Here is a 14,541-nt window from a genome sequence, read left to right as displayed (position 1 = left end):
GAGCCTTCTCTCCTCCAGGCTAAGCAACCCCAGCTCCCTCAGCCTCTCCTCACAGGGCTGTGCTCCAGACCCCTCCCCAGCTTTGTTGCCCTTCTCTGGACACCTTCCAGCAACTCAACATCTTTCCTAAACTGAGGAGCCCAGAACTGGACACAGGACTCAAGGTGTGGCCTAAGCAGTGCTGAGCACAGGGACAGAGTGACTTCCCTGCTCCTGCTGGCCATACTATTCTTGATGCAGGCCAGGATGCCCTTGGCCTTCTTGGCTACCTGGGCACACTGCTGGCTCACGTTCAGCCTACTGTCAACCAGTATCCCCCAGGGGAAGCAATGGCATCTCCATCACAGCATATTGTTAAGACTCATCTTGCCAGGCTGCTGAGCCAGCTCATTTCAACTGCATCATCACCTAGAAAGGTTGGAGCAGGTCATCCTTGGGGTTCCTTCCATCCTGGCATTCTGTGATTCTATGAAACACTTCAGAGAGAAAAGGCACACGAGCATCAGGCAGAAAACCAAGCAGCAAGGCTGCATCTTTCAGAACAGGAGCTCATGGATTCAGACTGGATGTTAGGAAGAAGTTGTTCCCCATGAGGGTGGTGAGAGCCTGGCACAGGCTGCCCAGGGAGGTGGTGGAAGCCTCCTGCCTGGAGGTGTTTGCAGCCAGGCTGGATGTGGCTGTGAGCAACCTGCTGCAGTGTGAGGTGTCCCTGCCCATGGCAGGGGGGCTGGAACTGGCTGAGCCTTGAGGTCCCTTCCAACCCTGACAATTCTGTGATTCTATGTGCAATGCACAGCTGTGCTTTTTCACTTGGTAGAAGTAAACCTTCCTTGTGGGAAAGAGGCTGGGGCGTTCTGGGAGTCATGGTGACATTGTCTACCCTGTTTTGAGAGGTTTGTCTGTGTGCAACTGTGTAAAACCCTCTGAGGATCTTCATGACAGCACCTTGCAGAGGTGCATCAAACATAATCTCTTTCCAAAACTCATCCCTTCTGTCCTCATCTCTTAACAGATGCTTCATGCCATTTCATTGAGGCTGCTGAGAGGTCTGGAGCACAGCCCTGTGAGGAGAGGCTGAGGGAGCTGGGGTTGCTTAGCCTGCAGAAGAGGAGGCTCAGGGGAGACCTTTTTGCTCTCTCCAACTCCCTGAAGGGAGGTTGTAGCCAGGTGGGGGTTGGTCTCTTCTCCCAGGCAACCAGCACCAGAACAAGAGGACACAGTCTCAAGCTGCACCAGGGGAGGTTTAGGCTGGAGGTGAGGAGAAAGTTCTTGCCAGAAATAGGAATTGGACACTGGAATGTGCTGCCCGGGGAGGTGGTGGAGTCCCCATCCCTGGAGGTGTTCAAGAGGGGATTGGATGTGGCACTTGGAGCCATGGTTTAGTTAATCATGAGGTGCTGGGTGATAGGTTGGACTTGATGATCTCTGAGGCCTTATTCCAACCTGGTTGATTCTATGATTTGCAAGGGGCTGAGGCTGACAAGTGCCAGGACAAATTGGTTATACAACTATCAAGTCACACAACCATTAGTTTACTACTCCTTACAGATCCCATACTTTCCCTTCCATAACAGTTCTTATCTAGACAGTAAGGAGGAGAGACTGGAATAACAGAATGCTGCATTCCATTTTTAGAGGAGATTCCTAACATGTAGGCTGAATATTTGGAATCACAGAATTGTCAGGGTTGGAAGGGACCTCAAGGCTCAGCCAGTTCCAACCCCCCTGCCATGGCCAGGGACACCTCACACTACAGCAGGTTGCTCACAGCCACATCCAGCCTGGCTGCAAAAACCTCCAGGCATGAGGCTGCCACCACCTCCCTGGGCAGCCTGTTCCAAAGCTGGGGAGAGACTGTTTACAAGGGCTTGTAGAACTAGGACAAAGGGAATGGTTTGAAACTAGAGCAGGGAATATTTAGGCGGAAATTATTTACAGTGAGAGTGGTGGGACATAGGAACAGGTTGCTCAGGGGTGTAGTAGAGGCCCTATCCCTGGAGAAATGCCAGGTCAGTCTTGATGTGTCTCTGAGCTGCCAGAACAAGAGGACACAGTCTCAAGCTGTGCCAGGGGAGTTTTAGGCTGTTATGCTGTTAGGAAGAAGTTCTTCATAGAAAGAGAGATTGGCCATTGGAATGTGCTGCCCAGGGAGGTGGTGGAGTCACCATCACTGGAGGTGCTTAAGAGGAGACTGGATGAGGCACTTGGTGCCATGATTTAGCTGATCAGATGGTGCTGGATGATAGGTTGGACTTGATGATCTCAAAGGTCTTTTCCAACCTGGTTAATTCTATTCTACTCTACTCTGCTCTACTCTACTCTACTCTACTCTACTCTACTCTATTCTATTCTATTCTATTCTATTCTATTCTATTCTATTCTATTCCTATTTCTATTCTATTCTATTTCTATTTCTATTTCTATTTCTATTTCTATTCCTATTCTATTCTATTCTATTCTATTCTATTCTATTCTATTCTATTCTATTCTATTCTATTCTATTCCTATTTCTATTCTATTCTATTTCTATTTCTATTTCTATTCTATTCTATTCTATTCTATTCTATTCTATTCTATTCTATTCTATTCTAATTTCTATTCCTATTCCTATTCCTATTCCTATTCCTATTCTATTCTATTCTATTCTATTCTATTCTATTCTATTTAGCTGGGGATGTCCCTGCTTACTGCAGGAGGGTTGGACAAGACAACCTCTAGAGTTCCCTTCCAACCCAAAGCATTCTGTGATTCCATGAGCTACAGCTCATTCTAAGAGTATGCTCAACAGTTGCTACAAGGTTTTAGGACTTGCTGTGAGAAGGTTTTTCATGACCTGGTCCAAACTTTACCATCACCACCATGCTGCTTAAGACAACCTGCCTCAGGGATCCCCTTCGGCTCCTACATTGGTTGAACTCCCTTGAGCCCTGAATTTTGGTGGTGCTCCCTATGACATGGGGGGGTGGGGGTGGGGAGAGGGAAGGCAATTTCTCTTCTCTCCATGCAAAGAATTCTTCAGTTTATTTACAAAACTCTCTGGAATGAGAAGGAGCTATTTGTGGTTCCTGTGGCTGATTTCTGTTGGGCTGAAGATGCGAAGAGCCTGCATAAAACCCTGGACCCCTGGTGAGATATTGCAGCCTGTTGATGCTCCCTCTAACCAAATCCAGGGGAAATGTGTTCTGGCAGCCAGCATGTTCCATCTTCAGGAGTACTTTGCCAGATGTGTTTAATAATGATCAGGCAATCCCCAGGGAGGTCTTGGCCATGTAGGCTGAGGGCCTCCTTGCTCATAGACGCCACCACAAAAGGGTTACAGATTGTCCCTTGGACTGTAGGACAGTCCCAGTCTCTTGCTTCTCTTCCTCCTCAGAGCTGTTGACACTTGGCAAGCAAAATAGGATCACAGGACCACAGCTCACAGGATGTTAGGGGTTGGAAGGGACCTTTGGAGATCATCGAGCCCAACCCCGCAGGAGCGTAGAATCCAGCACAGGTCACACAGGAACACATCCAGATGGGGCTGGAAAGGCTTCAGAGAAGGAGACTCCACAACCTCTCTGGGCAGCCTGCTCCAGGGCTCTGTGAATAGGATGGTTTCTTGTCCTTCAGGTGGAAAGTGCCTCTTGAGGAGAGAAATATTTTGAGCCTGGTAGGTATTTGAAGGAATTAACTTCCACCCCCCACCAGTCCTCATCCTTATCAGACCTTTGTCCTTCCAAAGGGAGGACACTTGAGGCTCTTCTTTGTCATGGGTATCGTACCAGCAACCTTCTGAAGTAAAACTGAAGTCAGGTAACCCTCTGGAGGAGTTAGCATCCTTTTAGAAAGAAATTTTACAGTATTTGTGAAGCACAAACCAGAAACAAAGACATTGGGGTGGGGGGGAATACATTAAGCCTGTAACAGTTGACTTTTAAACTGCTTTTTACCTCTTTGCTCCTTCTGTGACAGCCTCAGACTCCAGTAGATCCAGGGGAGGCTGGACACAGAGTCCATGCTCCTTACCTGGTTTGCTTGCACCTCAGAGAACTCAGGATCAATCCAGTGCAGCAACTGCTATGGATGGGTTTGTCTGTCCTGCAGCCCCCTCATGGTGCACCAAGTCCTCTGTCTCCCTGTGAATCATAGAATCATAGAATCAAAAAGATTGGAAAAGACCTTAGAAATCATCATGTCCAACCTGTTACCTAATACCTGACACCTCCTGACAACTAAACCATGGCTACAAGTGTCACATCCAGTCCCAACCCCCCCTGCCATGGCCAGGGACACCTCACACTACAGCAGGTTGCTCACAGCCACCTCCAGCCTGGCTGCAAACACCTCCAGGCAGGAGGCTGCCACCACCTCCCTGGGCAACCTGTGCCAGGCTCTCACCACCCTCATGGGGAACAATTTCTTCCTCACATCCAATCTCAATCTACCCATTGTTAGTTCTGTTCCATCCCTCCAAGCCCTATCCCTCCCTGACACCCTCAAAAGTCCCTCCCCAGCTTTCTTGGAGCCCCCTTCAGATACTGGAAGGCTACAATGACGTCTCCTCAGAGCCTCCTCCTCTCCAAACTGAATATCTCCAACTCTCTCAATCTGTCTCCATTGGAGAGGTGCTCCTTGGGCATCTTGTTGAGGATGGGTGATGAGACTGCACCTCAGCTGCAGCAAACCATCAAAGAGCATTCTTCTACCCCAAGATTTTCCCATGGCTGTTAGGTATTTAGGAAGAGACTGGATGGGGTGCTTGGTGCCATGGTTCAGTTGATTAGATGGTGTTGGGTGAGAGGTTGGGCTTGATGATCTCAAAGATCTCTTCCAACCTGGTTAATTCTATTCTACTCCTATTCTATTCTATTCCATTCCATTCCATTCCATTCCATTCCATTCCATTCCATTCCATTCCATTCTATTCTATTCTATTCTATTCTATTCTATTCTATTCTATTCTATTCTTCTCGGCCACCTGGGCACACTGCTGGCTCGTGTTCAGCTGTCTGTCAACCAGTCTTCTCAGAGACAAACATCAAATAAAGCAAACCAACCAAACACACCCACCACCACCACCACCAAACACCTCCACATCTCTGCAACTACTTGAAGGGAGGTTGGAGCAAGGAGGGGGTAGTCTCCTCTCCTTGGTGTCAGTCAGCAGGACCAGAGGAAATGGTTCCAAGTTCACCAGGAGAGGGTAAGGCTGGATCTTAGGAAATATTTCTTCCCTGAAAGGGTTCTCACACATTGGAATGGTCTGCCCAGGGCAGTGGTGGAGTCACCATCTCTGGGGGCATTTAAGCTGCATGTGGTCCTGGTGCTTAGGGACATGGTTTAGTGGTGACTTTGCAGTGCTGGGTCAAAGGTTGGACTGGATGACCTCAAAGCTTTCTTCCAAGCAAAGATACTCTGCCATGCTGTTAAAAAATGAAAACTCAGAAGCTCCTGGAGCACTCAGGGTTTTGAGAGTTCAGTGAAATCAAGTCTGACAACTGAGCTGGGGGTGCAGCTCCTCACTTCTTATTCCCACAGCAGCGGTGTGTCCTGGTGGCAAGATCACTCTCCAGGTTGTTGTGCAAAGTAGTGCCTCGAGAGGCACTGAAATTTGTGTTCCTATATTCTCATGGACATTGTGGGTCTGCAGCAGGGCCAAAGTTTGCTCTTCTCCTGTGTGTTCACCCCTAGTGAGAGCAAAGAAACCAACTCATTCCTCAGGCTATTAATGAAAGAGCAGAAGGCAGCCTGAACTCCCTCTGTGGTTTCTCAGCCTGTGGGACTACCTCAGGGCACAGAGCAGTGCTTTACCCATTCATGGGCCACCTCTTTCCTGCCAAACCCATAGGTGAACAAAGTGCAGAGGTGTTCCTGAACTTCCTTGCCACCAGGCCAGCTTCCCTGAGCTAGCAGGGGAGAGTGGTGGCTTTCCCTTTGCAGGCTTCACACGGGCTTCTGGTCTGCCTCCAAGGGATCCACAGAAGGGAGCTGACAGAAGCAAGTTTGTGGTGTGTGCAGGCAGCTATTTAGTCTGCAGCTAAAAATACAATCAACATGAACAAAATGGGCAACCAAAGCATGGCATGTGAGCATTTGTAGAGTTATCACTGGCCCCAGGAGAAAGCAGAGCAGGGAGCCAGGAGTATTTACAAATGGGTCTTCCAAACGGAAAGGAGGACTGGATTGCTCTTACATGTGAAATGAAACCAGATGGCCCAGGTTGAGAGATGAAATCTTACACTTAGAAAAATGCCTGGGCCAAAAAAAAAAACCCCAACAGAAGACAGGATCTGGAGCTATTTGCTGCTTAATTGGTTTTCAGATCCAACTTGTCCTTAAGGACACAAGCAAGAAGAAATCACCAGTGGGTAAGGAAGATGTAGTGCATTGCTCTCTACCACTGAGAAGCAACACACTGAGTCCTGTCTGGCTCTGCAAAGCCAGGCTGCAATGGTATCCCCTTTTCTGCTGCCCCCAAGCCCCCAAAGAAGAGCTGAGCAGTTTTAATTAGTGAGTGTAATAAGTTTGCCTTTCCTCATCTGAGGAATGAGAACAATTCAACTGCAAGGCAAATATAACTCTACCTATGCTCCATGCTGGGACTGCAGCAGGGTAAATGCCACAGCTAAGCCTGAACATCAGGTTGTAATTGTTGGAGCTTAAAAACATGCCAGAGAGAACATTCCAGGGAAAGAAGGAGGGTGAGAAGGATGACTCTCCTGTGTCTTTTTATTAAGGCAAATGAGCATCAGATCTAACCAGGGCAACTTCCTGCACAGCAGAGCTGAATCAAATGGCATGGAGTCAATGAAGGGAATTACACACTAGGTTGATTTTTAATCATCCAGCTAGGCAAAGCAAAAAGAAAACAGCCAAGTGAAAGTGAGTTTATCTGCTGAGCCAAGGGCATGCAAGGCAGAAAAGCCAGCAAAAAAAAAGAGCTAAAAGGAAAATAGCTCCTTTCTAGGATGCTGCTGTTCCATCAAAGCCCTTTCAAATGTAACTCACTGTCAGCTCCTCCTGCAAGATGTGAGCACATCCAAGTGCTGGGTGCTGCACTTTGGCCACAACAACCCCGTGCAGAGCTACAGGCTGGGGTCAGAGTGGCTGAGAGCAGCCAGGCAGAAAGGGACCTGGGAGTTGACATGAGCTGAACATGAGCCAGCAGTGTGCCCAGGGGGCCAAGAAGGCCAATGGCATCCTGGCATGCATCAAGAATAGTGTGGCCAGCAGGAGCAGGGAAGTCCTTGTGCCCTGTGCTCAGCACTGCTTAGGCCACACCAGGAGTCCTGTGTCCAGTTCTGGGCTCCTCAATTTAAGAAGGACATTGAGACACTTGAAGGTGTCCAGAGAAGGGCAAGGAGGCTGGGGAGGGGTCTGGAGCACAGCCCTGTGAGGAGAGGCTGAGGGAGCTGGGGTTGCTTAGCCTGGAGAAGAGAAAAGGAGGCTCAGGGGAGACCTTGCTGTCTACAACCCCCTGAAGGGAGGTTGTAGCCAGGTGTGGGTTGGTCTCTTCTCCCAGGCACCCAGCACCAGAACAAAAGAACACAGTCTCAAGGTGTGCCAGGGGAGGTTTAGGCTGGAGGTGAGGAGAAAGTTCTTCCTAGAAAGAGAGATTGGCCATTGGAATGTGCTGCCCAGGGAGGTGGTGGAGTCCCCATCCCTGGAGGTGTTCAAGAGGGGACTGGACGTGGCACTTGGTGCCATGCTTTAGTGATGAGGTCTGTGGAGACAGGTTGGACTTGATGATCTTTGAGGTCTCTTCCAGCCTTGGTGATTCTGTGGTGGAGTGACCATTCCTGGAGGTGTTCAAGAAACCTGTGGCCATGGCACTTAGGGCCATGGTTTAATGGCCATGGTGGTGTTGAGCTGATGTTAGGACTCAGTGATCTTAGACATCTTTTCCAACAGGAACAACTGATGCTGTGACCCTGTCTTGCTCTCTCACCAACTGTTGTCTGTTTCTATTGTTTTTTGTTTCACTGCTTGTCTCCTCAGTGCATCCTAACGTGAGCCAGGGTTGCCAAGGAGGGTGTGCTACGTGTTCTGACTACAATGGATGCCTGTCATGCAAGCCCAGGCTCTTTTTTGTTCTGGAGAGGATTGGCATGAAGCAGATTGGAGTTTGTCTTTCCTCCTGTCCCAGCGGATACTACGGGACACGGTATCCCGACATTAACAAGTGTGCAAGTAAGTGCTGGGCAAGGGAAAGTGCTGGGGCAAGGGGAAGTGCTGGGGCAAGGGGAAGTGCTGGGGCAAGGGGAAGTGCTGGGGCAAGGGAAAGTGCTGGGACAAGGGGAAGTGTTGGGGCAAGAGAAAGTGCTGGGGCAAGGGGAAGTGCTGGGACAAGGGGAAGTGTTGGGGCAAGAGAAAGTGCTGGGGCAAGGGGAAGTGCTGGGACAAGGGGAAGTGTTGGGGCAAGGGAAAGTGCTGGGACAAGGGGAAGTGTTGGGGCAAGAGAAAGTGCTGGGGCAAGAGAAAGTGCTGGGACAAGAGAAAGTGCTGGGGCAAGGGGAAGTGCTGGGGCAAGGGAAAGTGCTGGGGCAAGGGGAAGTGCTGGGGCAAGGGGAAGTGTTGGGGCAAGGGGAAGTGCTGGGGCAAGAGAAAGTGCTGGGGCAAGGGGAAGTGCTGGGGCAAGGGGAAGTGTTGGGGCAAGGGGAAGTGCTGGGGCAAGAGAAAGTGCTGGGGCAAGGGGAAGTGCTGGGGCAAGGGAAAGTGCTGGGGCAAGGGGAAGTGCTGGGGCAAGGGGAAGTGTTGGGGCAAGGGGAAGTGCTGGGGCAAGAGAAAGTGCTGGGACAAGGGAAAGTGCTGGGGCAAGGGAAACTGCTGAGGCAAGGGGAAGTGCTGGGGCAAGGGAAACTGCTGAGGCAAAGGGAAGTGCTGGGGCAAGGGAAACTGCTGAGGCAAGGGGAAGTGCTGGGACAAGGGGAAGTGCTGGGGCAAGGGGAAGTGCTGGGGCAAGGGAAAGTGTTGGGGCAAGGGAAAGTGCTGGGGCAAGGGGAAGTGCTGGGGCAAGAGAAAGTGCTGGGGCAAGGGGAAGTGCTGGGGGCCAGGGGAAGAGTTGAGGCAAGGGGAAGTGTTGGGTTTGTTGGCTCTCTCCTGAATGCTGTGTCTCCTTAGGAGCTCAGAGCACAGAGGAACAAGTGGACAGGCCCTGTCTTTGTTCACTTCTGTTCTGGTAGTGCAGTAAACATTAGCCTGAGCAAGGAGTTCAGGTGGAAGATCACAAACCAGCCTAAAGCTGAGGGATCTCAGCTCTGTGTGGAAGACCTGCCATGGATCCAGGGGATTGTCTCCTCAGGATCCCAGGATGCTAGGGGTTGGAAGGGACCTCTGAAGGGATGCAGAGTGGTGGCACTTAGCCCTCAAGTTTTGTCCCCATACCTCATGGGCTATGGATGCATTGAGGCACCAGTCGTGGAGCACCAATGCTGACATTGCTCCATGGGATCATAGAATCACAGAATGTTAGGAGTTGGAAGGGACCTTCAAATATTATCCAGTCCAACCTCCCTGCCAGAGCAGGAGCAGAGAATCCAGCACAGGTCACACAGGAACACATCCAGACAGGGCTGGAAATGCTCCAGAGAAGGAGACTCCACAACCTCTCTGGGCAGCCTGCTCCAGGGCTCTGGGACCCTCACAGTGAAGAAGTTCCTCTTCATGTCGAGGTGGAACCTCCTGTGCTGGGATTTACATCCATTGCTCCTTCTCCTATCACAGGGTGCAAGTGAGCAGAGTCTGTTCCCTCCCTCTTGACCCCCATCCCTCAGATATTGATAGACATTGATTAAATCCCCTCTCAGTCTTCTCCTCTCCAGACTAAAAAGCCTCCTCCACACTCCCATGCAAACAGGCAGTGCTGGTGGGCACCAGGCACTGTCCTCTAGCAGCAGGAGGGTCTGGTGGCAGCTCTGAAGAGGGGGAGCCAAGGGATGCCGGATCTCAGTGGCTGGAGCCATGTAACCCACTGCCTGTACCCACCTGACCCCTGTGACTAGGAGAGAAGGTGGCAGGTTGCAGTCTCTGAAGATGTGGTTTGTCCTGGTCTCTTGACAGCTTTTCTCACACTCAGTGTAGTCTCCTGAGTGCCTGTAGCAGCTGGCCAGGTTTCTTCATCTGGCCAGGTTTCATCTGGCCAGGTTTTATCCTAGTTTGGGAGCAGGTACTGAATCACAGAATCATAGAATCAATAGGGTTGGTAAAGACCTCAGAGGTCATCAAGTCCAACCTGTCACCCAACTCCTCATGACTACTAAACCATGGCACCAAGTGCCACATCCAATCCCCTCTTGAACACCTCCAGGGATGGGGACTACACCACCTCCCTGGGCAGCACATTCCAGTGGCAAATTACTATTCCTGGGATGAACTTTCTCCTCACCTCCAGCCTAAACCTCCCCTGGTGCAACTTGAGACTGTGTCCTCTTGTTCTGCTGCTGGGTGCCTGGGAGAAGAGACCAACCCCCACCTGGCTCCAACCTCCCTTCAGGGAGTTGCAGAGAGCAAGAAGGTCTCCCCTGAGCCTCCTCTTCTGCAGGCTAAGCAACCCCAGCTCCCTCAGCCTCTCCTCACAGGGCTGTGCTCCAGACCCCTCCCCAGCCTGGTTGCCCTTCTCTGGACATGTTCAAGTGTCTCAATGTCCTTCTTACCTCCAGGCTGGGAGACAGAATATCTAACTGTTCTTTACCACTCAGGCAACATTTTGGCCCCACTATCTATTTTGACCCATAAATGAGCTGGGAAAGATCTCAATGTCCTCCTCACTCTCCTATTTTTTTGCTGTTGAATTGGCTGGTTTTAATCCCACAGGTGATATAAACCCATAAGAGCAACAGGCAAGCAACCCTTCCAGCTTTTACCTGGTAATAAAAGTTGTTTAATGATCAGACCCCAGAGGAAAGTCTTACAGAGTAACCTGACACTGTGATGTGCTTGCTCAAGTGTGTGGCCTTGTGAATCAGACCTGAGCTGTGCCATACACAAGTTTTAATGCATATCCCCTTAGAAAATGTCAGAGACCTGGGAAATGTTTACTTGATGAGATGGTGCTGGGTGACAGGTTGGACTTGATGATCTCAAAGGTCTGTCCCAACCTGCCTTAACTCTATTCTGTTCTATTCTCAATGCACCACTGGTGCAAACTGGAGAATTTGAGCAGGCCTAAAACAGTTCAGGACTTGATTGAACATCAGGGAATCATTTAAGAATGAAGGAAGGGGGGAAAAAAAGAGAAGAGATCTTGAAGCAAACCAGTCTCAAATCTCATCTACATTCTGGCATATTCTTTATTTCTCCTGGATGAATGAAGATAGATAGCATGGAGCTGGCCCAGCACCTGCACCCTGTGGGGATAATTAGTGCCTGTGGTGTGTCAGAGCAAGGCAGAAGCTCAGCATTTTTATCCTGTGCTGTGCTCTCTCTGCTCTTTCATAGAATCATAGAATAGAACAGAATAGAATAGAATAGAATAGAATAGACCAGGTAGGAAGAGACCTTTGAGATCATCAAGTCCAACCCATCATCCAACACCACCTAATCAACTAAACCATGGCACCAAGCACCCCATCAAGTCTCCTCCTAAACACCTCCAGGGATGGTGACTCCACCACCTCCCTGGGCAGCACATCCCAATGGCCAATCTCTCTCTCCATGAAGAATTTCTTCCTCTCCATGAAGAATTACTTCCTAACATCCAGTCTAAACCTCCCCTGGCACAGCTTGAGACTGTGTCCTCTTGTTCTGCTGCTGGTTTCCTGGGAGAAGAGACCAACTCCCACCTGGCTACAACCTCCCTTCAGGGAGTTGGAGAGAGCAAGAAGGTCTCCCCTGAGCCTCCTCTTCTCCAGGCTAAGCAACCCCAGCTCCCTCAGCCTCTCCTCACAGGGCTGTGCTCCAGACCCCTCCCCAGCCTCCTTGCCCTTCTCTGGACACCTTCAAGTCTCTCAATGTCCTTCTTAAACTGAGGGGCCCAGAACTCGACACAGGACTCCAGGTGTGACCTAACCAGTGCAGTGTACAGGGACAGAATGACCTCCCTGCTCCTGCTGGCATAGAATCAATAAGGTTGGAAAAGACCTCAAGGATCATCAAGTCCAACCTGTCACCCAGCCCCTCATGAGTGCTAAACCACTGCACCAAGTGCCACATCCAATCCCCTCTTGAACAGCTCCAGGGATGGGGACTCCACCACCTCCCTTTGCATGGGTCTGCAGGAAGACAAGCAGTGTGAGGGCAGCATCAGGCCATCCTTAGCACCTCAGGGTCACTAGTGGCAGGCCTCACTGTGTGTGCATGGAGAAGATCTCCTCAGCATTTGCTTCCTTGGAAGGCGCTGCTCGAGTCGTGTGGTTATGGGAGATGTGAGAGAGCCCGCGGTGTGTCGTGGCAAAGAGCAGCAACCCCTTTGTTCCCTGTTTGCATTTCAGAATGTAAAGCTGACTGTGAGACCTGCTTCACCAGAAACTTCTGCACAAAGTGTAAAAGTGGCTTTTACTTGTACAGTGGGAAGTGCCTTGAAAAGTGCCCCGATGGGCTGGAAGCCAACAACCACACGATGGAGTGCACCAGCATCGGTAAGTCCTGCCCACCCCCTGTCCTGGCTGCTTTGCTCACAGGGGCTGGGGGATCTGAGCAGGGCAGGAGCTCCCAGAGCAGTGACACCACCAGGGCAGTGCAGCTGGGAGTGGGAATGCTCTGCACCACCAGATGTGTGCCCCAGCACAACAAACACCAGCTCTGATTTCCCAAGCCCGCCGTTTCACAAGAGGCACAAGCCTGGCTGCACCCCCTCAAACTCAGCCTGGATGCTGAGGGCCATTCTGCCTCAGGAAATATGGCCTGCTTGCTCTGCCCTGAGGGAGAATGGCATCCATCTTCTGCTTGCTCTGTTAGGGAGTTATGCAGCTCTACTAACATCAAAGGATTCCAAAATCCCAAGCCAGGCTCCACATGTAGCTGGAAGATTAAAATACTAACTGCTCTGCTTCAGCTCCCTCCTACTACCTTCCAAGCATGCATGGGGCAGCATTTGGAAGCTCACCTGCACAAAGGTGAAGGCTGGAAACTAAAACATTAAAGACACAAAACCTGTAACACATACACACACACACACACAAAGCAAGCAATCAACCAAAACCAACCCTAAACCCCCCAAATGGTGCATCATCACCTGACTCCAGCCACTGGGGACTAAAATAAACCACCAAATAGTGTGGCACTGTCACTGCAGGCATGAGCTTGACTCACTGGCTGTGGAGAAGAGACCTCCTTTTGTGTCCCTCCAGCCTCTGACTCACCGGCTCCGCTTATTCACGCCGGGGCAATTTTGGAGGTCACCACACCTAAGTGTTTGCTCCATCCCTCTGCCACCCCTCTGGCTGAAAACAGAAGCAGTGATATATTTGCCTCTGGGGCTGCTGCAGTTGACACCCCCTGCCAGGGGCAGGCTGAAGCTGTGGCAAGGTTCAGCTTATTTTAGTCCGCCAAGCTGTGAATTGTGGTGGCTGAGGGCTGTGAGCTGCGGTGCAAGCGGTGACCTCTTCAGCCACCAGCAACCAGGGAGGACTTAGGCACAGTCTGGCCATGAAGGAAATCTCCTCCCCCCCAGTGTACCATGGGCACAGTTCTCCCTGGCATTGCATGTTTTGGAGGGAGAGTCATGCAGGAATAAAAATGCCATGCAGGAGCTTGGCACTTCCCTTCTTCAATCTTAGTGACAGCGATGGGTTCAGAGTTTGCTTTTCAAGCAAAGCCTTTTGCCCTTGAATGAAATTCAAGGGATCAGTTTTTGTTTCTTGATGGCTGTTTCCAAGAGCTGTAGGCTCAGCTGCTCTACCAATGAGTCAGTCTCAGCTAGGAAAAGCCATTTAAAGCTACAGAGGACAAACAACCTTTTTGTGTGTGTGTGAGCACGTGAAGGCCGGTTGTTTTAACAGGGGAGCTTCAGTGCAATATGAAAACCAAAGTGATCCACAGGACAATTCACTGGAGGAAGGCTCCAGAGATTGCCTGAGGTCAGTTACATTTTTAGGCTTTGGAAAATTTGGAATTAAGTTCTGGAGCTGGGAAAAAAAGGCTGACTTACAAGCCCCTCCTTCTAGAGGGGTTAGAAGTGTTTCCTTCTCCAGTAGCGGTTTACAGTGAACATAAAGGGAAACAGAGATGCTTACTATCTTCTACCAAGGGAAGAGTGCTCAGGAGATGGCACAAAAGAAGGATAAAAAGCATGCTCTTCAGCTTCCAAGGTTACTCCCAGTTGTGTTTACACTATCTGGATGAGTGTCCAGCTGCACACCTTCTGAGTTCCCAGCAGTAGAAGATGTGCATTCAGCTCACTTCTCAAACTGTAACACAAGTGTTTCCTGAGAAGCTTGCACCCCACCTGACCCAAATCCTCCTCTGCTTTGCCTGCTTACACTTTGCATGTGCTGCAGCTGATGGCCCTTTCGCTAGCTAAGCTGAACACCAAGCAGGTAGATCCCCAAAGGCACTTGATTCTCAATGCACTGCCTTTTGACATCACTTGGTCCTTTAGCATCCTCTTGATTCCCACATTCA

The 14,541-nt window shown here is 50.3% G+C and overlaps 1 protein-coding gene across 1 annotated transcript in view; it reads left to right on the top strand.

Moving 5' to 3' along the window:
• The window catches only part of RSPO3 (R-spondin 3), an 86,801-nt gene that overhangs the window by 39,507 nt on the left and 32,753 nt on the right, over window positions 1-14,541 (top strand). Inside the window, exons 2-3 of the mRNA XM_009909533.2 lie at window positions 7,981-8,172; window positions 12,411-12,557. Of these exons, the coding sequence (XP_009907835.1) occupies window positions 7,981-8,172; window positions 12,411-12,557 (339 nt within the window). The remainder of the gene's footprint in view (window positions 1-7,980; window positions 8,173-12,410; window positions 12,558-14,541) is intronic.

Source organism: Dryobates pubescens, chromosome 28 (genome assembly GCF_014839835.1).
Source record: "Dryobates pubescens isolate bDryPub1 chromosome 28, bDryPub1.pri, whole genome shotgun sequence".
NCBI classification, from domain to species: Eukaryota; Metazoa; Chordata; class Aves; order Piciformes; family Picidae; genus Dryobates; species Dryobates pubescens.
The sequence above is the reverse complement of the archived record's forward strand: the minus strand, read 5'-3'. Positions and strand labels throughout refer to the sequence as shown.